The sequence below is a fragment of the Oreochromis niloticus genome, linkage group LG23, assembly GCF_001858045.2.
Source record: "Oreochromis niloticus isolate F11D_XX linkage group LG23, O_niloticus_UMD_NMBU, whole genome shotgun sequence".
Taxonomy (NCBI): Eukaryota; Metazoa; Chordata; class Actinopteri; order Cichliformes; family Cichlidae; genus Oreochromis; species Oreochromis niloticus.
This window is the reverse complement of record NC_031986.2, coordinates 1,585,046-1,609,121: the sequence shown is the minus strand read 5'-3', so window position 1 is coordinate 1,609,121 and position 24,076 is coordinate 1,585,046. Positions and strand designations below refer to the sequence as shown.

The 24,076-nt window shown below is 49.2% G+C and overlaps 1 protein-coding gene across 1 annotated transcript; it reads right to left on the bottom strand.

Moving 5' to 3' along the window:
- Positions 1–706: 706 nt before the first annotated feature.
- Positions 707–5,110, bottom strand: LOC112843774 (uncharacterized protein K02A2.6-like). Its single transcript, XM_025902747.1, has one exon. It carries the CDS (start codon positions 4,778–4,780, stop codon positions 749–751), a length of 4,032 nt encoding a protein of 1,343 aa, XP_025758532.1. The 5' UTR covers positions 4,781–5,110; the 3' UTR covers positions 707–748.
- Positions 5,111–24,076: the final 18,966 nt, after the last annotated feature.

Sequence of the window (24,076 nt, the reverse complement as noted above, 5' to 3'; positions counted from 1 at the left end):
TCACTTTTTGATCCACTTCAAAAGCCCCAAATTTTTTTCTGCCACATTTGGACAGCCATCACATGTAACACCTGCCAATTTGGCCCATTTCAGCCCCAGCCTATCCAAGCATGCAGGTACCTCCATGAGTAAACTTCCTCCTGTAGTCCCTTTCACTGAGTGCTCTGCTGCCAAGCACCTCTGTAATCTCAGACTCTTTTGTTATCCCATGTACAAAGATGAGTAACTGGGTTTCGTAGTGGGCAGTTCTCATCAGAGAATAAAACTTTCTTCCACCTTTCACTGTCCCATGTTTGGCGCTCTCTTGCAAAGTCCAAACAGTCAGTTCTGTGGCGTTCAAAGAGACGAGGCCTTTGAAGACATTTTTATTATATTTCCACTGTAGTGTCAGTACACCATTAGAGCTTATGCCGAGTCAGACTACACACACGATAGTTTGTTTACAAGTGACTTCTTCTTTATTGCTAACACAGATGTAACACACACACATGACTGGGCGTGGTGCCCCCTACTGGCGATGGCTTACATAGCACACAATAACTCTTGGTCCATACATAACATCTCCTCCCCACTAAGCTATGCGACCGTGGCACCACCCACAGAAACATTTCCCATAACCAAAGTAGTACCTTTTTTTTTTTACAACATTCATGAAAACTGGAACTAATGTTTCTTTCTGTATGAATTTCTTTGTATTTGAGAACAATATCTCTGAACACAAACATTCTCACTGAACTACTTAATACGCTCACCCATCACGATAACGAACGGGTGGCTTAGTGACTCTCACTGGGTAACGTCTTACAGACTCTGTAACCTGCGTACAGTCAGTCGGTGATGGTTTAAGAGACTGGAGTGTTTCTGGAGGTGAGGTGGTCCCCAGAACCTGTTCAACAGTCTCTTCCTGCAGAGATGTACAAGGGTGAAGCATGGTGTCACTACCACTCTGGGCTGGTGACATCTGAGAGCTTGTCGGAGGATCCACTGTGACCTGCTGAGATACTGACTCGGGTCGCGTCAGCATCTGATCTACATGACGTTTCCACACTCCTTGGGCTCCCACATTCACCTTGTATGACACTGGCCCAGTCTTCTCCAGTACGACACCGTGCGTCCACTTGTCCTCTCCCTTCCTATAATCACGCACCAGGACAGGTTCGCCCAGAGTGAACTGTCTGTCCCTGGAGTGTTGCTGTCGGCATTGTTGTTGAGCATCTTGTGCCCGACGCACTGCTCCGGCCACACTGGGCTTCAGAAAATCCAGTCGAGAGCGCAGCTTGTGTCCAATGAACAATATGGCTGGCGTTTCTCTAGTTGTTGCATGGGGAGTGTTGCGATATGTCAAAAGGAACGTGTCAAGGCATTGTTGCACAGGTGCTGTACCCCTGGAAGCTTTCAGTGCATGCTTGAATGTCTGCACAAAACGCTCAGCCAAACCATTAGTGGCAGGATGGTACGGCGCGGAGCGGATGTGTTTAACTCCATTAGCTTTCAGGAACACCCTGAATTCCTCAGAACAGAACTGCGGTCCGTTATCACTCACCAGGACGTGAGGAATGCCATGGCGACTAAAAAGACCCCGCAGCACTTGTATGGTTTTACCAGCTGTGGTGCTATCCATAATATGCACTTCAGGCCACTTGGAATGTGCATCTACCACCACCAGGTACATGTGACCTTCAAATGGACCTGCAAAATCCACATGGATCCGTTCCCACGGACAGGAAGGCCACAGCCAAGGGTGCAAAGGTGCTAACCCAGGCTCTTTTTGCACACGCTGACAAGAGTGGCAGGCTTTAGCTTGAAGCTCAATTTGAGAATCAATCCCAGGCCACCAAACATAGCTGCGAGCTAAGCTCTTCATCCTCACCATCCCTGGATGTGCAGCGTGGAGCTCTTTCAGAACATGAGAGCGCAGCTTAGGTGGCACTACCACCCTCACGCCCCACATGAGGCATCCCTGCTGTATTGTGAGTTCATGTCTGCGCATCAGATAAGGTGACAGCTCTTGATCTGCGTCCTTTGCTGCTGGAAAGCGTCCAGTTGTTACCATTTCCAGGACACGAGACAATGTGACATCAGACAAGGTGTCACGTCTGATCTCAGCAACACCGACTGGTAATGTGTCCAGTTGAGATGCGTAGAAGACCTCCACCGCTCCCTGTTTCTCTTTCTGTGCAAGGGGCAGAGGCAAACGTGACAGTCCATCCGCATTGGCGTGATGTGCCCCCTTCCGATACTGCAAGGTATAATTATGTGCTGACAGAAGGAGCGCCCAACGCTGCATTCGTGCAGCTGCCATTGATGGTGTACCTTTCACTGGACTCAGAATGGAGGTCAGTGGGTGGTGATCAGTGAGCAAGGTGAACTTGTTACCATGGAGATACTGGTGAAACTTGCGCACTCCAAAAACAATAGCCAACGCCTCCCTCTCGATCTGAGCATAGTTTCGTTCTGCTTTGCTGAGGGTTCGTGAAGCATAGGCAATTGGCCGTTCTTGGCCATCAGGCATGACATGTGAGAGCACGGCTCCAACTCCATATGGTGAAGCGTCACATGCCAAACGGAGAGGCAGTTCAGGATTGTAGTGGGTGAGTATTTCTGGTGAGGCCAGATGTTCTTTAGCTTTCTGGAAAGCTGACTCACAGGCTGATGTCCACTGCCATTTCTTCTCTTTACTGAGTAGCTCATTCAACGGCTTCAGGACTGTAGCTAAATCAGGTATGAAACGCCCATAATAGTTGAGCATTCCCAGAAAAGAACGTAACTGGCTGACATCAGCTGGTGCTGGAGCTTCCATAACGGCACGCACCTTTTCTGGTGATTTGTGTAACCCTGCCGCATCAATTATGTGGCCCAGGTATTCCACTGATTCTTGGAAAAACAGGCACTTCTCCTGTTTGAGATGCAGGCCATAGTCCTCCAGCCTGCCCAAAACTGCCTTAAGGGTTCTCAGATGTGTCTGTTTATCTGGACCACTGACGAGGATGTCATCCAGATAACAATGGGTGTATGGTAGGCCGAGAAGCACTTGATCCATAGCCTTCTGAAACAATGCAGGTGACGACGCCACTCCAAAAGGCAAGCGATTGAAACGGAACAGCCCTTTTTGTGTCGAAACAGTCAGTAGCTTCTTAGACTCCTCTTCTACCTCCATCTGTAGGTAGGCATTTGCTAAGTGTAGCTTACTGAAATGCTGTCCTCCTGCTAGAGAAGCAAATAGGTCCTCAATGCGTGGAAGTGGGTACTTATCCACACAGAGCTGCGAATTTAGAGTGACTTTGAAATCACCACAGAGTCTCACTGAGCCATCCTTCTTGTTGACAGGGACCACGGGCGTAGCCCAATCACTATGCTCCACTGGTGTGATCACCCCAAGCTCAGTCAGGCGTTTCAGTTCCGCCTCCACCCGAGGGCGGAGAGCATAAGGCACGTTACGTGGTGGACAGAATTTGGGGACACTATCAGGCCTAAGAGTCAATCTGGCTTTAATGCCTTTCATTGTGCCCAGCTCCTTAGAGAAAACGGCTGAGTGTTTCTTTAACACAGCCTCCAGATTGTCATTCCCACTCTGCTCTCTGGCATGAATCATCTTTAAGTCTTTCCAGTTCAGCTTGATAACTCTCAGCCACTCCCTACCAAACAGTGGTGGAGCATCCACCTTTACCACGTACAAGGGTAGTGTAGCACGCTGCTTATTCAGCTCAACTTGCACCTTTATGACCCCTTCTGGTGCCAGCGGCTCCCCAGTGTATGTTTTCAGCATAATGTCAGTGGGTTGCAGCGGCAACTGACTCAGCATACTTTTGTACTGTTCCCATGGGATCAAAGACACAGCAGCCCCTGTATCCAGCTCCATCTCCATTTTCTTCCCATTAACTACAGGCATTAGGGAGATACGTGAATATTTCTCTTTTCGAGACAAAGAATACAGCTCCAACTCACTATCAGTGTCAGGTCTGGTTCCTTCACTTCCACTTTCCTCTGCAGCAACATGATGAATTCTCCTCTTTTTGTCCTTTGCTCTGTTTTTAACTGCATAGCCTTTCAGCTCAGGTTTTCCCTCTTTCGCTTTCCTGTTCCAATCTTGGCTGCTTCTGGTTCTACCTTTACACATGCGTTTCGTGTGGCCCTTCCTCCCACACTGGTGACAGTCACGGTCCTTGTACCAGCAGTCATCATCAGTATGATTCATTTTCCCACAGCGGCGGCACTTATCACCTTTTTGTGACAGCACCGCATTCACTTTAAGGGAACCACTTAACTGCTGCACCTCACGTGTTGCTGTCTCTGCCGACACGGCATAATCAACTGCTTTGCGAAACGTGAGATCCTTTTCAGTCAAAAGACGCTTCTGCACAGTTTCACACTTTAATCCACACACAAATCTGTCCCGTAGAGCATCTTCCAGATACGCACCAAACTCGTAATGTTCTGATAGTCTTTTTAGCACCGCCACATACTGTGCGACCGTTTCTTCTTCCCCCTGATTCCTCTTGTGGAACCGGAACCTCTCAGCTATTACCAGCGGTTTGGGAGCAAAATGAGCTTGCAAAACACCCACAATATTGTCATACTGCATTGTCCCAGGCTTGCTTGGAGCCACCAGATTACGCAGAAGACCGTACGTCTTGGGACCCATCACACTCAGCAGCACCGGGACCCGTTTCTCAGGCTGAATGTCATTAGCAAGGATGTAATGCTCAAAACGTTCAATATACGTTGCCCATTGCTCACCAGCATCATCAAAGGGGTCCATCTGCCCAATCATTCCAGCCATGATGTATCCGCTGTCCACAGCCAACACTGTCGTTTCTGACTCGTCGGAGAAAAAGCAGCTAGCAGCTAGCTCCGATGCTAATTCGCCACGCGATCGTCCGTTTTCCGTCCAAACTCGGCCACGCAGTCAGTACATTCTCAGTAGACGGCCAAGTCTTCTAGACGTCACAACTCGTCGCCAATTTATATTATATTTCCACTGTAGTGTCAGTACACCATTAGAGCTTATGCCGAGTCAGACTACACACACGATAGTTTGTTTACAAGTGACTTCTTCTTTATTGCTAACACAGATGTAACACACACACATGACTGGGCGTGGTGCCCCCTACTGGCGATGGCTTACATAGCACACAATAACTCTTGGTCCATACATAACAATTTTGACATCAGATGACGTCTGATGGTTATGGGGCTGCAGTGGGCACCAGTAACGGCCTTATCTTGGGTTGAGGATCGTCCAGTGTCTTGACGGACATCCAATTAGATCCTCCGACTCAGTGCTGGTGAAATTTTTTAGGGGTTTTCCACTTGACGTTTTTGTTCCATAACCCTCAGGATCATTTAAGAAATTCCAAATGACCGTCTTACTGCGTCCCACCTCAGCAGCGATGGCGCGCTGCGAGAGACGCTGCTTATATAGAGTTCAAAAACCCGACCACGTTCACAAAGGGAACATTTGCCATCAGAAAGTCATGACAGTGTGACTACCTGACAGAAAATGACAATGAATGCACATTTTTGAACAGATTTAGCCTGATGATATTCAAGAAGAGCAATTCAATTCAATTCAATTTTATTTATATTGCGCCAAATCACAACAAAAGTCGCCTCAAGGCGCTTCATAGGTACAGAGAAAACCCCAACAATCATATGACCCCTTATGAGCAAGCACTTTGGCGACAGTGGGAAGGAAAAACTCCCTTTTGACAGGAAGAAACCTCCGGCAGAACCAGGCTCAGGGAGGGGCGGGGCCATCTGCTGTGACCAGTTGGGGTGAGAGAAGGAAAACAGGATAAAGGCATGCTGTGGAAGAGAGACAGAGATTAATAACAGATATGATTCGATGCAGAGAGGTCTATTAACACATAGTGAGTGAGAAAGGTGACTGGAAAGGAAAAACTCAGTGCATCATGGGAATCCCTGGCAGCCTACGTCTATTGCAGCATAACTAAGGGAGGATTCAGGGTCACCTGGTCCAGCCCTAACTATATGCTAGAGAGATAGTCCCTGTCTACCGAATCCAAACTGGAAGCTGGTTCCACAGAACAGGGGCTTGAAAACTGAAGGCTCTGCCTCCCATTCTACTATTAAATACTTTAGGAACAACAAGTAAGCCTGCAGTGTGAGAGCGAAGTGCTCTAATAGGGTGATATGGTACTACAAGGTCATTAAGATAAGATGGGGCCTGATTATTTAAGACCTTGTATATGAGGAGCAGGATTTCGAATTCAATTCTGGATTTAGTAGGAAACCAATACAGGAGAAATCTGCTGTCTCTTTCTAGTCCCTGTCAGCAAGCACTCACCTTTTTTCACTTATTTAACCTTTCATTCAAGAGCAGTTTAAAAGATCTTTCAGTGCAGTGGATGAATATGAATGTTCTCGGTATGTTTATGTTTTTGCGTGTGGATGTGAAAAATAGTTATGATTTGTTAGAATTTCTTAACAAAGAGTTGGATTTACTATTGCTTTGTAGAAGCAAACTTTGAGCAGGATATAGAAGACTCCTTTTAATAGCAAAATTCTCACTGCAGCTGTTATTTTTGTGGCTTATTGCATTTGTATATGTAAGAGTTTATTCATCAGATCACAAAATCTGGAAGGAAGGGTATTTAAAGGAATAATACTGGGGCGAGCTCAGAGAAGGAGGAGACAGAGGTGTCGTTTGGTCTTGCTTCCCCGAGTTAGCCAGGGAGCACAGCTGTTTATTTTCCAACACTGAACACACCACCGCTAAACCCAACGTAGCTTAGCATAGCAACAACAACAAAGGCGCTCTCTCCACCCAGAAACACACAGTCGCAGAGATAGCGCGTCACACTGTAACCATGGCAACATAATGCTGCTGCCTGGAACAACAGAACATAGCTGTCAAACCCCAAACAGCCCTGACCCGCTACATAGCCCCCACCTAAGGGGTCAGTCGTCCCCGACAACCCCATTACCCAACACAAAATCCTGCAAACGTCCAGGTGTCTTGGCGCACTGGACGATCTCGACGGGCGGGGGAAGAGTCACTTGGATCAGAACATGGGGTGCCACCAGCATCCCCTGCCCCGGCGACTGCTTGAGCGAGCGGTCGGTACGGTGGGAGTCTGTCCTGATGCAACACCACCATGCACCCCAGGCCCGGCATGTGGATCCGGTACACCACTTCTGTTAGTCGCTCCACGACCTCCGCCAGCTCCTGTCAGTGACTTCACAACTTGGGGTTCTCTTACAAACAGGGCAGTACACCCAAACCTTATCACTGTGGTGTAGTCATGAACCACCTGCAGCCGCTCCCTCAGCCTTCTGTAGTAGTCCATCTCTGGCCCACCATCAATCTCCGGCTCGGGGAGGGGACCCGAACACCAAATCCACAGGCGCCCGGAACTCCCGTCCAAACATCAAGGCAGGCGTGCACTGGCTGGAATCCTGGACCACAGTCCGGTACGACCAGAAGACCAGGGACAGATGTCGGTCTCAATCCCGCTGGTGACGGCTGGTGAGAATGGCGAGCTGGGTGGCCAGAGTGCGGTTGAAGTGCTCGACCAAGCCATCAATTTGCGGGTGGAGTGGTGTGATTCTCGTCTTCTCCACCCCCAGCCGCCGACAGATCTCCCCGAAGACCTTCAATTCGAAGTTACGCCCCTTGTCACTGTGGAGCTCAGCCGGGACCCCAAAATGGGTGAACATCTCCTTCACCAGTTTCTCTGCCATCGTGGTTGCACTCTGGTCCAGCACCGCGCAGGCCTCCAGCCACTTCGTGAAATAGTCCATGGCCACCAACAAATACCGGTTCCCTGACTCAGTGACAGGGAAAGGCCCTACGATCTCCACCCCCACTCGCTCCATTGGGGCCTTTCCCAGTTCCCTGACTCAGTGACAGGGAAAGGCCCTACGATCTCCACCCCCACTCGCTCCATCGGGGCCCCCACCAAGTACTGCTGCAGGGGGGCAGTGGAGCGTCAAGTTGGGCCCTTCTGTGCCGTGCAGGTGTCACAGCAGTGCACATGAAGTTCCACATGCTGTCGACAACCAGGCCAGTAGAACCTTCCCCTGAGACGGCGGACAGTTTTGGCATTCCCATAGTGGCCGGCCCACACCGAGCCGTGGACAAGCTCGAGCACCTGTGACTGCAGCGACCGAGGCACCAACAGCTGCAGGAGATCTTTGCCCTGACCAGGGGCCCGCCATCTCCGGTATAGGAGGCCGTTGTGGGTCTCCAGATTGTTGTACTGGGAGCGGTAGGCCTTCACTTCGGACCCCTGTCCCCCACCTGAGCCAACATCACATCAGCCTCCTGCTCCTGCTTCACCTGCTGCGTGGTCAACGGGAGCCATCCGCCTCCACTGGCTGTGGCCTGAGCAGTAGCCACGCCCAGTGCCACCTAGGCCCGCTCCCCTGCCGCAGACAGTAGCGGCACTCGACGGCCATGCAGGGCCACCTGGAGAGGGCATCAGCATTGCCATGCTGCCGACCTGCCCGATGCTGGGTCTCAAAGTCGTAGCCCTGGAGGACCTCCAGCCAGCGGGCCACCTGACCTTCTGGGTGTTTGAAGTTCAGGAGCCAAGTGAGAGACGCATGGTCAGTGCGCAGGAGGAAACGCACCGCCAATACTACGCCGAGCAGCTCCCGCCGAGTCACGCAGTAGTTCCTCTCGGCTCGCCCCAGTGCACGGCTGAAATATGCCACCACTCGTTCTCCGGCCTCATCCTGCTGGGAAAGGAGCGCCCCGACTCCTACATTGCTAGTGTCAGTGTCCACAATGAAAGGTCGCCGAGCATCAGGGTAGGCCAGGACTGGGGCTCTGGTGAGGGCCTCCTTCAGCTGTGCAAAAGCTGCAGTGCAGGCATCACCCCAGCCAAACGGCTGGCCCTTATCAGTCAGGTGGTGGAGGGGGCTGGCTATCGTTGCAAACCCCTTGATGAACTGGCAGTAGTAGGAGGCTTGGCCCAGGAAGCTCCGCAGTTCTTTGCACATATTAAACAAATATGTAAGACTGCTTTCTTCCATTTGCGCAACATCTCTAAAATTAGAAATATCCTGTCTCAGAGTGATGCTGAAAAACTAGTTCATGCATTTATTACTTCCAGGCTGGACTACTGTAATTCTTTATTATCAGGATGTCCTAAAAACTCACTGAAAAGCCTTCAGCTGATCCAAAATGCTGCAGCAAGGGTACTGACAGGGACTAGAAAGAGAGAGCATATTTCTCCTGTTTTGGCTTCCCTTCATTGGCTTCCTGTTAAATCCAGAATTGAATTCAAAATCCTGCTCCTCACATACAAAGTCTTAAATAATCAGGCCCCATCTTATCTTAATGACCTTGTAGTACCATATCACCCCATTAGAGCACTTCGCTCTCGCTCTGCAGGCTTACTTGTTGTTCCTAGAGTATTTAAAAGTAGAATGGGAGGCAGAGCCTTCAGTTTTCAGGCCCCTCTTCTGTGGAACCAGCTTCCAGTTTGGATTCGGGAGACAGACACTATCTCTGCTTTCAAGATTAGGCTTAAAACTTTCCTTTTTGCTAAAGCATATAGTTAGGGCTGGACCAGGTGACCCTGAATCCTCCCTTAGTTATGCTGCAATAGACGTAGGCTGCCGGGGATTCCCATGATGCATTGAGTTTTTCCCTTCCACTCACCTTTCTCACTCACTATGTGTTAATAGACCTCTCTGCATCGAATCATATCTGTTATTAATCTCTGTCTCTCTTCCACAGCATGTCTTTATCCTGTTTTCCTTCTTTCACCCCAACCGGTCGCAGCAGATGGCCGCCCCTCCCTGAGCCTGGTTCTGCCGGAGGTTTCTTCCTGTTAAAAGGGAGTTTTTCCTTCCCACTGTCGCCAAAGTGCTTGCTCATAGGGGGTCATATGATTGTTGGGCTTTTCTCTGTATTTATTATTGTGCTATCTACTGTACAATATAAAGCGCCTTGAGGCGACTTTTGTTGTGATTTGGCGCTATATAAATAAAATTGAATTGAATTGAATTGAATTGAGGGAGTCGGCTAGTCCGGGACCGCAGCCACCTTCGCTGGGTCAGTGGCGATGCCTTGAGCGCTGACCACATGGCCCAAGAACGTGGTCTCTCTCGCCAACAGCTGGCACTTCGCCGGGTTGAGCCGCAGTCCAGCTTCTCGGATGGCACCGAAGACCTTGCTCAGTGGGACAGTGCACTGTCGAAGTTGCCACCTTGCACCAACAGGTCATCCAGGTACACAACGCAGCGGCTACGAGGAATGTTCATGAGCACTCTCTCCATCAGCCTCTCGAACGTCACTGGCGCATTGGAGAGTCCGAATGGCATGACCCTGAACTTCCACAGCCCCTGTCCGATGGTGAATGCAGTCTTAGGCCTTGTGTCGGGTGCTAGCTCCACCTGCCAGTAAGTAGATTGAGGGAGCTGAACTAGCTGGAGCCGGCAATGTAATCCAGGGCCTCGTCTATCCGCGGACGTGGCTATGAGTCATTCTCAGTGACTGCATTGAGATGGCGAAAATCCACGCAGAACCTCGGGCTGCCTGCGGTCTTTGTCACAAGCGGCAAAGATGTCCACGTTCTCGTCCAGGAGGCACCTCAACTGCTGGGGCTGGTCAACGGTGAGACCTATGCTGCTGCGCTGCCACAGGTCATCAACAGCTTGGGTTCTCTCGGTCGAGGGAGGTTTGTCGGGCCTAGAGGTTGGGGCTGAGGTGAGTAGAGATGACCCAGAGCCACCAGCGTCCGAAGTCTGTTGAGCGGCAGCTGCCTGAAGCCCGGCCTGTCTGTCTCTGGCCCCCTCCGTTCCCTGCTTTTGACCACAATGGAGGGCCAGAGTCTCTGTACCAAGAGTGATGGCCAGCTTCATGGTGTGAACGCAGGCAATCCCAGCGGGTAAGCAGATCAAGGCTGGTGATGCACTGGTCTTGGATGTCAGCAAGCCAGAAATCATGGATCAGCTCCAGATCCTTCGCTCTGATCCGCAACGGTTTTCCTCCCCCCGCATGTCAGTCCTCTTCCTCGTCACCATCATCAGCTGGGTGTCAGTAGGTGACCAACCCATCACAAGCAGCCCGGGCGTTCCGGGGAGCACACCAGGTCGTATTAGGGAAATGGTAGACCCCGTATCCACCAGGGCCCGGCAGGGCTGGTCCTCAACACGGCAGCTCAGATAGAGTCCTTTGTTGTGCCCGACTCGGCGCACCACCGTGCATCGTCCTTGGAGGGGGGCAGGAAGCTGGAGCGGTGGTCCCCTCACTTCACCCCCCCGGGCAGTCGCGTGCAATGTGGCAAGGCTCATCACACCGGTAGCAGCGGTCGGTCAGTCGACGAGGACGCAGCTGACATATCTCCGTAACCTCCCCTCCCCGTCGCAGTCTGCGGCCCTGATTTCGGGGAAGTTGGGGGGGTCACCTGCTGGTTAGCCTCAAGGAGCGCCTCATGGAGAGTTCTTCAACAATATGTTTATTAAAGTTTTACATATATACATATATAAAGTACATATACACACAAATTTACACAATAAACGAAACACAAGGTACATTCAATGAAAGCACTTGAGTCCATGAGACTTCTGACAGATTTTAAAGAGTAATCTTCAGGTTGCAGCATATGGTTGTGGTCCTGTACAGGGAATAGTTAGGCTGTCCCTGTCTCCCGCAGTAAACCAGAAAGATCTTCATTCTCAATATACTGGATGTAGCGCCCCCAAATTTTCTGGAAAATTTCTTGTTTATCTTTTAAAGTATATGTAATTTTCTCTAATGGTAAACATAAAGACAATTCTTTGAACCAATGTGAAATACTTGGTTTGCCAAGACTTCTCCACGTTAGAGCTATCACTCTCTTTGCTTGCAGTATTCCCATATTTATGAAAATTTTTTCAAAATGATTTATGTTACATCCTGCAGGATATAATCCCAGTAGGAAAAGTTTGGGATCCATCACAAGTTTAATTGACAAAATCTCCTTTATCATTACTCTAACCTCTTCCCAAAACTCCTTTATTTTTGGACATGACCATAAACAGTGGAGCAATGTGCCCTTATCTTCTTCACATCTATTACAGATGTCAGGGATCTGCATATTAAATTTGTTAAGTTTTTCTGGTGTTATGTACACTCTCATCAACCAATTAAATTGTAGCAATTTTAGACGTGTGTTACCTGTCTGTGTTTGGGCTAGCTTACATGCTTTACTCCATTGCTCCACTGTCAATTCCTCCTGTAAGTCATACCTCCAAGCTTCAAGCTTAGCAGCAGATGAATCAGGAGAGGATGTCATCATCAAGTTATATAATTCAGATATCATTCCTCTACCAGTGGGGTTTTTGGTTAGGATTTTCTCTAATGTGGACAGCGGGGGAATTTGTGTAAAATCATTATGATAAGACCTGATAAAACTCCTAAACTGTAGGTATTTGAAAAAGTGCTTTCGAGGGATATTAAATTTAGAGATTAGTTGTTCAAAACTTAAAAGTCTTCCATCACCCCCGAAAGCATCTTTCACCAGTCCCAGCCCCGAGTCTGCCCATATTTTAAAACCACCGTCCGCTCTACCTGGGGCAAAATAATTGTTGCCCCAAATCGGGCTAAAAACGGAGAGGGGAGATTTTATGTTTAAATATCTTTGAGTGACATGTAAGATATAAATCATGTTTTTAACTATAGGATTAAGCGTAATGTCTTTAAGTTTATTATATTTATCAGAGTATACATATGTAGGAAGTGGAAGCCTAAGAGAGAGAGACTCAATAGTTCTCCATGCGGGGGCTTTTCTGCAGCATAATAGAACATTATAGTTCTTAACTGGGCTGCCCAGTAATACCAAACCATGTTAGGACATTGCAGCCCTCCGGCATCAAAGGGCAAGTATAAAAGTGATAAGCGAAGTCTGGGACGCTTGTTATTCCATAAAAACTGATTAAACAGTTTTCTTATTTTAAGGAAAAAGTCTGAGGGAGGTGGCAAGGGTATATTCTGAAACAGATACAGAAGCTTAGGGAGCACGTTCATCTTTAGTATATTTATTCTACCAATCAGTGAAATTTGGAGACTCGACCATCTCTCCACTGATTTGGATATGTCAGTCATAATTGGACCATAATTATGGTTCACCACCTCTTCCAATTTCGGGACAATCTGAATACCTAGATAAGTAAACTGATTCACATTTCTAAAATGGCAGGTGTATTTAGGTGGATTCATCCTTTCTTCTGAGTTCAAAAGCATTATGGAAGATTTTGATTTATTGATTTTATAACCAGAAATATGTCCAAATTTTCCAATTAGGTCTAAAATGGCTGGAATAGATTTTCCCAGATTTTTAAGAAAGAGGATCACATCGTCAGCATAAAGAGCTATTCGATGGTCGAGCCCTCCGATCTCTATACCCGTGATCATACCGTGTTCTCTTATAGCAATAGCAAGTGGTTCAATTGCAATTACAAATAAAAGGGGGATAGGGGGCAACCTTGTCTACAACCTCTTCCAATCTCAACTGGTTTTGAGACAACATTATTGGTAATTATTTCTGCATAAGGATTATTATATAGAAGCTTGACCCAGTTACAAAATCCCTCTCCCAAACCAAAGCGACCAAGAATCTCAAGCAAATAGGGCCACTCTACCCTATCGAAAGCCTTCTCGGCATCTAGTGCCAAGAAAGCTGTATCTGAAGACCCCCCTTGCTCGTGTAAAATATTTAACACTCGTCGAACATTATGGAATCCCTGACGCCCAACCATGAACCCATTTTGATCTTCCTTGATGATAGCTGGCAAAAGGCACTCCAGTCTCTTTGCTAGAATTTTACAGAGTATCTTTAAATCTGAGTTTAAGAGGCTAATTGGCCGCAGGTTTTCACATTTATCATTCGATTTTCCAGGTTTGGGAAGAAGTGTAATTAAGGCCCCTCTCAGAGTGGGTGGGAGTATCCCCTTTTGAGCAGATTCAGAAAACATTTCCAAAAGGGGTACCTTTAATTTGGATGCAAACTTTTTATAGATATCAATTGGCAGACCGTCTGGCCCCGCAGCCTTTCCAGAATTCATACTCATTATTGCCTCTGAGATTTCGTCCAGAGTCAATTTAGCCCCCAGTCTCAAGGATTCCTCTTCTTCTATTCTGGGGATATTCATATTGTTAAGAAAAGAGAAAAAATTTGGGTCTGGTTCACCTGGGTTTAGATCAGAACTGTATAACCTTTCATAATAGACCTTAAAAGAGTCACTTATTGCAGCAGGGTCAGAGATCGTTTCCCCTTTATCATTTTTAAGTGCAGTGATTGATCTTTCTAATTGGAATTGTTTTATACGCCAAGCCAGAATTTTACCTGATTTCTCCCCTTGATCAAAAACGGACTGCTTAAGTTTTAATAAGTTAGCTGTAGCTTTTGAAGCTGAGATTTCATTATATTGGGCTCTTAATAACAGCAAACTTTGGTGCAGCTTGGGACAGGGGTTCTTAAAGTACATATCCTCAGTAGCTTTAATTTTTGATTCCAGTAATTTCAGTTTTTGTCTGGCCTTCCTAGATCTTGAGCTCGTGAAGCTAATTATTTGGCCTCTAATGAAGGCTTTGAATGCTTCCCATCTAATACACGGAGATGTTTCAGAAGTATTGAGCTCAAAGTAATCAGTAATTTGTTTGTCAAGGTACGCCATTAGGTCTTTGTCCTTTATCCATTTTTGCTGAAATTTCCATTTTGGGGGATCTCGTACTAGCCCTGGATCCAAATAGACCAGACTGGCTGGGGCATGGTCTGAGATAAGGACACTGCCATAATCACAACCGTTCACTTTATAGGACAGACTTGCTGAGATTAAAAAGTAGTCTATCCGTGAGTATGATTTATGTGTGCTTGAATAACATGAATATGTCGATACACCAGGATTCCTGTCTCTCCATATGTCCATAAGATTTAATTCCTTAGCAAACTGAAGAATGGTTTCCCTACTCTGGCTATGAGATTTGTCTAAATGTGATGATTTATCTATACTTGGGTTCAGAGTGCAATTGAAGTCTCCCGCTAAAATATATTGACCCCTAAGTGCTGACAGCGTGCAGAACAAGTTATTAAAAAAAGATGGTTCATCCTTATTTGGGGCATAAATATTAACTAAAATCAGAGGTTCTGCATAGAGAGCACCCTGAACAATCAAATACCTTCCCATCTTATCTGCAATTACCTTACAAACATTAAAGGGGACAGACTTGTGTATTAGAGTCAAAACCCCTCTCGCTTGGGAGTTAAATGGTGCTGAAAAAACCTCTCCCTGCCACCTCCGCTTAATCTTTAAGTCCTCTTTTCCAGTAAGATGAGTTTCTTGGAGAAAAATTATTTTGGAATGCATATCTTTTAACCTTCTCATCACTTGTTTAACTTTTTTAAGTTTTTGCAGCCCCCTACAGTTCCACGATGTCATCTTAATTTCTAAGACATTGGACATAGCTGCTATTTTCAGATGATCTTCTCATGCTAGTATATAGAAGTGTACCTTGAAACAACCAAAACAATACAGACAACACAGATGCGTCTAACTGCATCAACCATTGAACACAACCCCTCTGACCTAAAGGCCAGTTTCCCCTTCTCCTTACTACACACTCCGGTAATGCTAATGACCAGTCCACAGTTATTGAGGAATGATCCAACATGACTTATCCTAAACTTAAACACTCCCTCCATTGTTAGCTTTTACATACAAATAATAGTTACTTTGCCAGGAATATATTGCCATCCCAAATATACTCATGTAAATAAAATAAATGTTAGGGGTCTACTGTGCTTTAACTCTATTTAAATATAACAACAACTCAAAGAGTCCTCCTAGAAAACAAAAAGTAATCAATCCCCCACAAAAAAAAAAAAAAAAAAAAAAAAAAAAAAAGGGGGGGTCTGTATACTCACAAAACAGGTAATCACCAGCGTCTTTAACCCCCATACAGACATAACGGAGGCATGTACAGATGTTCAGTATGAATATATTTCAATGTTCAGTTCACAGTAGCCCCAGGAATTGGCTGCCAGGCAAAACGTTCAATTATTTTACCAACTCTATCCGTACCGCTATTCATCCCGCTCTGCTTGGATCCGCGTAACGAAAGTCTCTGCGTCCTCCGGTTTGCCAAAAGTCAGTGTTTTATCCTTGTAGGTCACCAGGAGCCTGGCGGGGAGAAGCATCCCGTGTCTTATCCCCATGCTGCGGAGCTGTCGTCTCACGGAGTCGAACTCTTTCTGCATCTTATGTATGCCGGCTGCCATGTCCGGGTAGAAACGCACCGGTTTGTCCTCGTAGAGTATTTGCTTTTTGATTTTGGTCGCCTTCAGCACCATTGCCTTATCCCTATCGCTCAGGAATTTCATGATCAGTGTTCTTGGGGGGGCGTTTGGGTCGTTTCTCGGGCCGATTCGGTGCGCCCTTTCCAGGAATGGCTTTGACTTCAGCAGAGGGATGTCCAGCGTCTCCGGGATCCAGGTTTCCAGAAATGCGCAAGCATCCGTTCCCTCCACCTTCTCCGGTAAATTCACCAGTCTCAGGTTAGCCCTCCTGGCCCTTGTTTCCAAGTCCATTACTTTGTCCTCCATATCTCTGGTTTTCTTTTCGAGACTCTGGACTTTTCTCTGAAGGCTATCGACCGTGTCCTCAGTGTCGGAAATGCGTGTCTCGACATTTACAATACGCTCCTTGCACTCTCCGACCTCGTTTCTCACTCCCTCAATTGCAGCCATTATTCCGTCAAACCTGTTGGAGAAGTCGGTTTTCAAGTCTCTGATAGCTTCAAGAATCGGAGCGTGGCTTGGTCCTTCCTCTTCAGCGCTAATTGACTCTTCCGACATGGCGCTAGCTTTAGCTTTTCCAGTTTGTTTAGTTGGTCCGAAATCAATTTTAGGTTGTGAGGGTTTACCACGACCCCTGCCCGATTTACCTGGTGCAGACGACATAAAAGAGTCCAAAGCGCGGATACCGTTAGAGTTTAACTTCAAAAGTTGATATTATGTTAGGTGTCTTGGCAAAGATTTACGGAGGAGGGAAGTGTGCGTCTAGCTAATGCGCCGCCATTTTGGAGTCATTGCCTCATGGAGAGTTAAAGGCATGGCCAAGCGGACGTGTTGGCGCAGTCGCTCCGGAGAAAGTCCTTGCAGAAAAGCATTCAATTCAATTCAATTCAATTCAATTCAATTCAATTCAATTCAATTCAATTTTATTTATATAGCACCAAAGCACAGTCGCCTCAAGGTGCTTTAAATTGTACAGTATATCCTATAATAATAAATAGAGAGAAAAACCCAACAATCATATGACCCCCTATGAGCAAGCACTTGGGCGACAGTGGGAAGGAAAAACTCCCTTTTAACAGGAAGAAACCTCCGGCAGAACCAGGCTCAGGGAAGGACGGGGCCATCTGCTGCGACCGGTTGGGCTGAGAGAAGGAAAACAGGATGAAAGACATGCTGTGGAAGAGAGACAGAGATTAATAACAGATATGATTCGATGCAGAGAGGTCTATTAACACATAGTGAGTGAGAAAGGTGACTGGAAAGGAAAAACTCAATGCATCATGGGAATCCCCGGCAGCCTACGTCTATTGCAGCATAACTAAGGGAGGATTCAGGGTCACCTGGTCCAGCCCTAACTATATGCTTTAGCAAAAAGGAAAGTTTGAAGCCTAATCTTGAAAGTAGAGATAGTGTCTGTCTCCCGAATCCAAACTGGAAGCTGGTTCCACAGAAGAGGGGCCTGAAAACTGAAGGCTCTGCCTCCCATTCTACTTTTAAATACTCTAGGAACAACAAGTAGGCCTGCAGAGCGAGAGCGAAGTGCTCTAATAGGGTGATATGGTACTACAAGGTCAGTAAGATAAGATGGGGCCTGATTATTTAAGACCTTGTATGTGAGGAGCAGGATTTTGAATTCAATTCTGGATTTAACAGGAAGCCAATGAAGGGAAGCCAAAACAGGAGAAATTTGCTCTCTCTTTCTAGTCCCTGTCAGGACTCTTGCTGCAGCATTTTGGATTAGCTGAAGACTTTTCAGCGAGTTTTTAGGACATCCTGATAATAATGAATTACAGTAGTCCAGCCTAGAAGTAATAAATGCATGAACTAGTTTTTCAGCATCACTCTGAGACAGGATATTTCTAATTTTAGAGATGTTGTGCAAATGGAAGAAAGCAGTCTTACATATTTGTTTAATATGTGCATTGAAGGACATGTCCTGGTCAAAAATGACTCCAAGGTTCCTGACAGCATTACTGGAGGCCAAGGTAATGCCATCCAGAGTAAGAATCTGCTTAGATACCATATTTCTAAGATTTTCAGGGCCGAGTACAATAACCTCAGTTTGATCTGAATTAAGAAGCAGAAAGTAAGCCTGCAGTGTGAGAGCGAAGTGCTCTAATAGGGTGATATGGCACTACAAGGTCATTAAGATAAGATGGGGCCTGATTATTTAAGACCTTGTATGTGAGGAGCAGGATTTTGAATTCAATTCTGGATTTAGTAGGAAACTAATACAGGAGAAATCTGCTCTCTCTTTCTAGTCCCTGTCAGTACTCTTGTTGCAGCATTTTGGATTAACTGAAGGCTTTTCAGGGAGTTTTTAGGACATCCTGATAATAATGAATTAAAGTAGTCCAGCCTAGAAGTAATAAATGCATGAATTAGTATTTCAGCATCACTCTGAGACAGGATATTTCTAATTTTAGAGATGTTGTACAAATGGCAGAAAGCAGTCTTACATATTTGTTTAATATGTGCATTGAAGGACATGTCTTGGTCAAAAATGACTCCAGATTCCTGACAGTGTTACTGGAGGCCAAGGTAATGCCATCCAGAGTAAGAATCTGGTTAGATACCAGGCATGCAGGCTAAGCTCCTCCCGAGCTGCTGCTGGGAACTCCGTGTAGCAATGACGAGCATACAGCAACACATCCGCTGCAAAGGTGCCCAGCCCCCCCCCCGCCCGACGGCTCCGGTTGGTCAGCTGCTTCCTGCTCTGATCAGTGGAGTGACGCTGCCCAAATCGCCTCTCAAGTGCCAAGGTGAGGGCCTGGAGCTCATGCTGCTCTGCTCGGGCTAGGTCAAGGAGTACCTGCAGTGCATCTCCTTCCAATGCTAGCGCTAGGTGCGTAGCAGCCTCTTCGTCACTCCAGCCACTATGATTGCTGCCAGCCGGACTTGTGAGAGGTAGGGCTCTAGCGGGGTTAGCCCGCTGTATTTCGGTACCATAGCTGGCGCTGTAGGCATCACTGCACGCTGTCGTGGGATCGGCGTGTCAATCAACACGAGGCAGTCCATGAAGCATTGTCCTAGCGTCTGTCGTGGGGGGCTGCTGCTTCCCCGCCCTCCCGGCTGCCATGGGCTGACGTCGCTGCAGTGCGCTCGCGCCGTATGGACCCGTCGAGGGACTTACATGGCCGGTCACTTCCTTTTGCTTCAATCGCTAGCTCCCCAAGCAGCGAATGCTCTCCTCGACGGCTTGCTCCAGCCTCTGAATCTCTCTCTCCATTCTGGTGAGGGTGAGCTATCCCACTTCTGACACCAATGTGGCGAGCTCAGACAAGGAGGAGACAGAGGTGTTGTTTTGTCTTGCTTCCCCGAGTTAGCCAGGGAGCATAGCTGTTTATTTTCCAATACTGAACACACTGCTGCTAAACCCAACGTAGCTTAGCATAACAACAACAACAAAGCCGCTCTCTCCACCCAGAAACGCACAGTTGCAGAGAGAGCATGTCACACTGTAACCATGGCAACCGTAACGCTGCCACCTGGAACAACAGAACATAGCTGTCAAACCCCAAACAGCCCTGACCCGCTACAATACAAAGTTGACTTACTGCAGCAGAATATTTAAATTTTTTTTTACATATTTGCAGGATGAATGTAAATACATTTTTAGTGCAGCAAAGCCCAGCTTAATAGAAAGAATAAAAATCAGTCACTGATGATAGCTGCACAGAGTACAAAGCACCAGTGTCTTAAATAGTCCACATGCATGCACACACACACAAATCTGAGAAATTGCAAACTCACTTTGACGTGCTTTGTTTTAGCATCAGATCAATTGCATATTGTCAAAATATATCTATTGAAGAGCTTAATGTCTGAATCTCACAATATGCATTTCAGAGTTCTGAAGAAACTGTTGGTCATAATTGGCTATGAGTCACCCAGGAGATGACAAGTAATCTTTTCTGTTTATCTCCTACACATCTTAGGTCTCCTCTTTTTCAGGTTTATAGAGTCTATCTGCTTGTTATTAAGCATCCCTTCTCTCAATAAATGCTGAAGATCTTTCAGAGTTATTGTGAGTTAGCGCTTTTATCAAAAACATATTGTGGCGAGCTCAGACAAGGAGGAGACAGAGTTTTCGTTCGGTCTTGCTTCCCCGCCGTCTTAGCCAGGGAGCACAGCCATTTATTTATATCTGCCAGAAGAACACTGCCGCTAGCTTACTGCTCAGCGCGGCAACAGCACAGCAACAACAACAAAACAAAAGGCGCTCTCTCACCCGGAAAAACACAGAGTCGCCGGGAGAGCGCGTCACCTGTCACCATGGCAACATGACAACAAAACATAACTGTAAAAACAGAACCCCGAACAGCCCTGACCCGCTACATAGCCCCCACCTAAGGGGTCAGTCGTCACCGACAACCCCATTACCCCACACAAAGTCCTGCAAATGTCCAGGTGCCTTCTTTTGGCGCACCGGCCGGTCTCGACCGCGGGGGAAAAGTCACTCGGGTCAGAACATGGGGTGCCACCAGCATCCCCTGCCCCGGCGTCTGCCAGAGCGAGCGGTCGGTACGGTGCGAGCCTGTCCCGGTGTAACACCACCATGCGCCCCGGGCCCGGCATGCGGATGCGGTACACCACTTCTGTCAGCCGCTGCACGACCTCCGCCGGCCCCTGCCAGTGACTGCACAGTTTGGGGGACACTCCTCTCTTGCGGACCGGGCAGTACACCCAAACCTTGTCGCCTGGCATGAAACCCCCCCTCGGCACTTGGTGTCGTAGGCTCTTTTCTGTTGCACTCCAGCGCTGGCCTGGGCCTGGCGGGTGTAGTCATGAACTACCTGCAGCCGCTCCCTCAGCCTCCTGTAGTAGTCCATCTCTGGCCCACCATCAATCTCTGGCTCGGGGGGGGACCCGAACACCAGATCCACAGGCGCCCGGAGCTCCCGTCCAAACATCAGAGCGGCAGGTGTGCACTGGCTGGACTCCTGAACTGCAGTCCGATACGACCAAAGGACCAGGGGCAGACGTCGGTCCCAATCCCGCTGGTGACGGCTGGTGAGAATGGCGAGCTGGGTGGCCAGCGTGCGGTTAAAGCGCTCGACCAAGCCGTCGCTTTGCGGGTGGAGCGGTGTGGTTCTCGTCTTCTCCACCCCCAGCCGCCGGCAGATCTCCCCTCGAAGTTACGCCCCTTGTCACTGTGGAGCTCAGCCGGGACCCCAAAACGGGTGAACATCTCCTCCACCAGCTTCTCCGCCGTCGTCGTTGCACTCTGGTCCGGCACCGCATAGGCCTCCGGCCACTTTGTGAAATAGTCCATAGCCACCAACACATACTGGTTCCCTGACTCCATAACAGGGAAAGGCCCTAGGACGTACACTCTCACTCGCCCCATCGGGGCCCCCACCAGGTACTGCTGAAGGGGGGCAGTGGAGCGTTGAGTCGGGCCCTTCTGTGCCGTGCAGGTGTCACAGCAGTGCACGTGAAGTTCCACATCCCGTCGACAGCCAGGCCAGTAGAACCGTCCCCTGAGGCGGCGGAGAGTTTTGGCATTCCCATAGTGGCCGGCCCCCACCGAGCCGTGGACAAGCTTGAGCACCTGCGACCGCAGCGACCGAGGCACCAACAGCTGCAGGAGATCTCTGCCCTGACCGGGGGCCCGCCATCTCCGGTACAGGAGGCCGTCGTGGGTCTCCAGGTTGTTGTACTGGGAGTAGTAGGCCTTCACTTCGGACTCCTGTCCCGACACCCCCGTCCAGTCTGGGCGTTGCGCCGCCTCCAGCCAGGCCCCCACCTGAGCCAACATCACATCAGCCTCCTGCTCCCGCTTCAGCTGCTGCGTGGTCAATGGGAGCCCTCCCACTCCGCTGGCTGTGGCCTGAGCAGTAGCCACCCCCAGCGCCTCCTGGGCCCGCTCCTCCTATCGCAGATAGTAGTGGCACTCGACGGCCATGCAGCGCCGTCTGGAGAGGGCATCAGCGTCGCCACGCTGTCGACCTGCCCGATGCTGGATCTCGAAGTTGTAGCCCTGAAGGACCTCCAGCCAGCGGGCCACCTGACCTTCTGGGTGTTTGAAGTTCAGGAGCCAAGTGAGAGACGCATGGTCAGTGTGCAGGAGGAACCTGCAGCCGTGCAGGTATGGCCGGAAGTGCAGCACCGCTAGCACTACGGCCAGCAGCTCCCGCCGGGTCACGCAGTAGTTCCTCTCGGCTCGCCCCAGAGCACGGCTGAAGTATGCCACCACTCGTTCTCCGGCCTTGTCCTGCTGGGAAAGGACCGACCTGACTCCTACATTGCTAGCGTCAGTGTCCACAGTGAAAGGTTGCCGGGCATCGGGGTAGGCCAGGACTGGGGCTCTGGTGAGGGCCTCCTTCAGCTGTGCAAAAGCCGCAGCGCAGGCATCACCCCAGCCAAACGGCTGGCCCTTGTCAGTCAGGTGGTGGAGGGGGCTGGCTATTGTCGCAAACCCCTTGATGAACCGACGGTAGTAGGAGGCTTGGCCCAGGAAGCTCCACAGTTCTTTGACGTTCGAGGGAGTCGGCCAGTCCCGGACCGCAGCCACCGTGGCGGGATCAGTGGCGATACCTTGAGCGCTGATCACATGGCCTAAGAACGTAGTCTCTCTCGCCAACAGCCGGCACTTCGCAGGGTTGAGCCGCAGCCCAGCTCAACGGATGGCACTGAAGACCTCGCTCAGGTGAGACAGTGCACTGTCGAAGTCGCCACCGTGCACCAATAGGTCATCCAGGTACACAACACAGCGGCTACGAGGGATGTTCATGAGCACCCTCTTCATCAGCCTCTCAAACGTCGCTGGCGCATTGCAGAGCCCAAATGGCATGACCCTGAACTGCCACAGCCCCTGTCCGATGGTGAATGCAGTCTTAGGCCTTGCTTCGGGGGCTAGCTCCACCTGCCAGTAACCACTGCGTAGGTCGAGGGAGCTGAACCAGCTGGAGCCGGTGATGTAATCTAGGGCCTCGTCGATCCGTGGAAGCGGGTACGAGTCCTTCTTGGTGACTGCATTGCGATGGCAAAAGTCCACGCAGAACCTCGGGCTGCCATCCTTCTTCCCCACCAGGACCACGGGTGCCACCCATGGGCTGTTGGACGGCTCGATCACCCCAGCCGCAGCCATCTCACGGATCTTTTCCTCCGCCACCTGCCGTTTTGAGAGGGGCAGCTGGTGTGGGCGCAGACGGATGGGTTGAGCAGAGCCGGTGTCGATGGTGTGCTGGACCAGCCCCGTCTGCCTTTGTCACTGTCCAGTCTTTGTCACTGGTGGCAAAGATGTCCACATTCTCATCCAGGACGCACCTCAACCGCTTGCGCTGATCAACGTTGAGACCTACGCTGCTGCGCTGCCACAGGTCACCAACAGCCTCGGTTGTCTCGGTCGAGGGAGATTTGTTGGGCTGAGAGGCTGAGGCTGAAGCGAGTGGAGATGACCCGGAGCCACCGGCATCCGAAATCTGCTGAGCGGCAGCTGCCCGACGCCTGTCTCATCTGGTCCCCTCCGCTCCCTGGTTTTGGCCGCGCTGGAGGGCAAAAGTCTCTGTGCCAAGAGTGATAGCCAGCTTTGAGGTGTCGACGCAGGCCCCCCAGCGGCTCAGCAGATCCAGGCCAATGATGCACCGGTCTTGAATGTCAGCGAGCCAGAAGTCGTGCACCAGCTCCAGATCCTTCACTCGGATCCGCAACGGCTTCTTCCCCCGCATAACAGTTTTCTCCCCCGTCACTGTCATCAGCTGGATGTCTGTGGGCAACCAACCCTTCACCAGTGGCCCGGATGTTCCAGGGAGCATGCCAGGTCGTATCAGGGAAATGGTAGACCCCGTGTCCACCAGGGCCTGGCATGGCTGGTCCTCAAC

Excerpts from the sequence above, each read along its gene's own strand:
- LOC112843774 (XM_025902747.1), bottom strand. The coding sequence starts at position 4,780 with ATGGCTGGAATGATTGGGCAGATGGACCCCTTTGATGATGCTGGTGAG.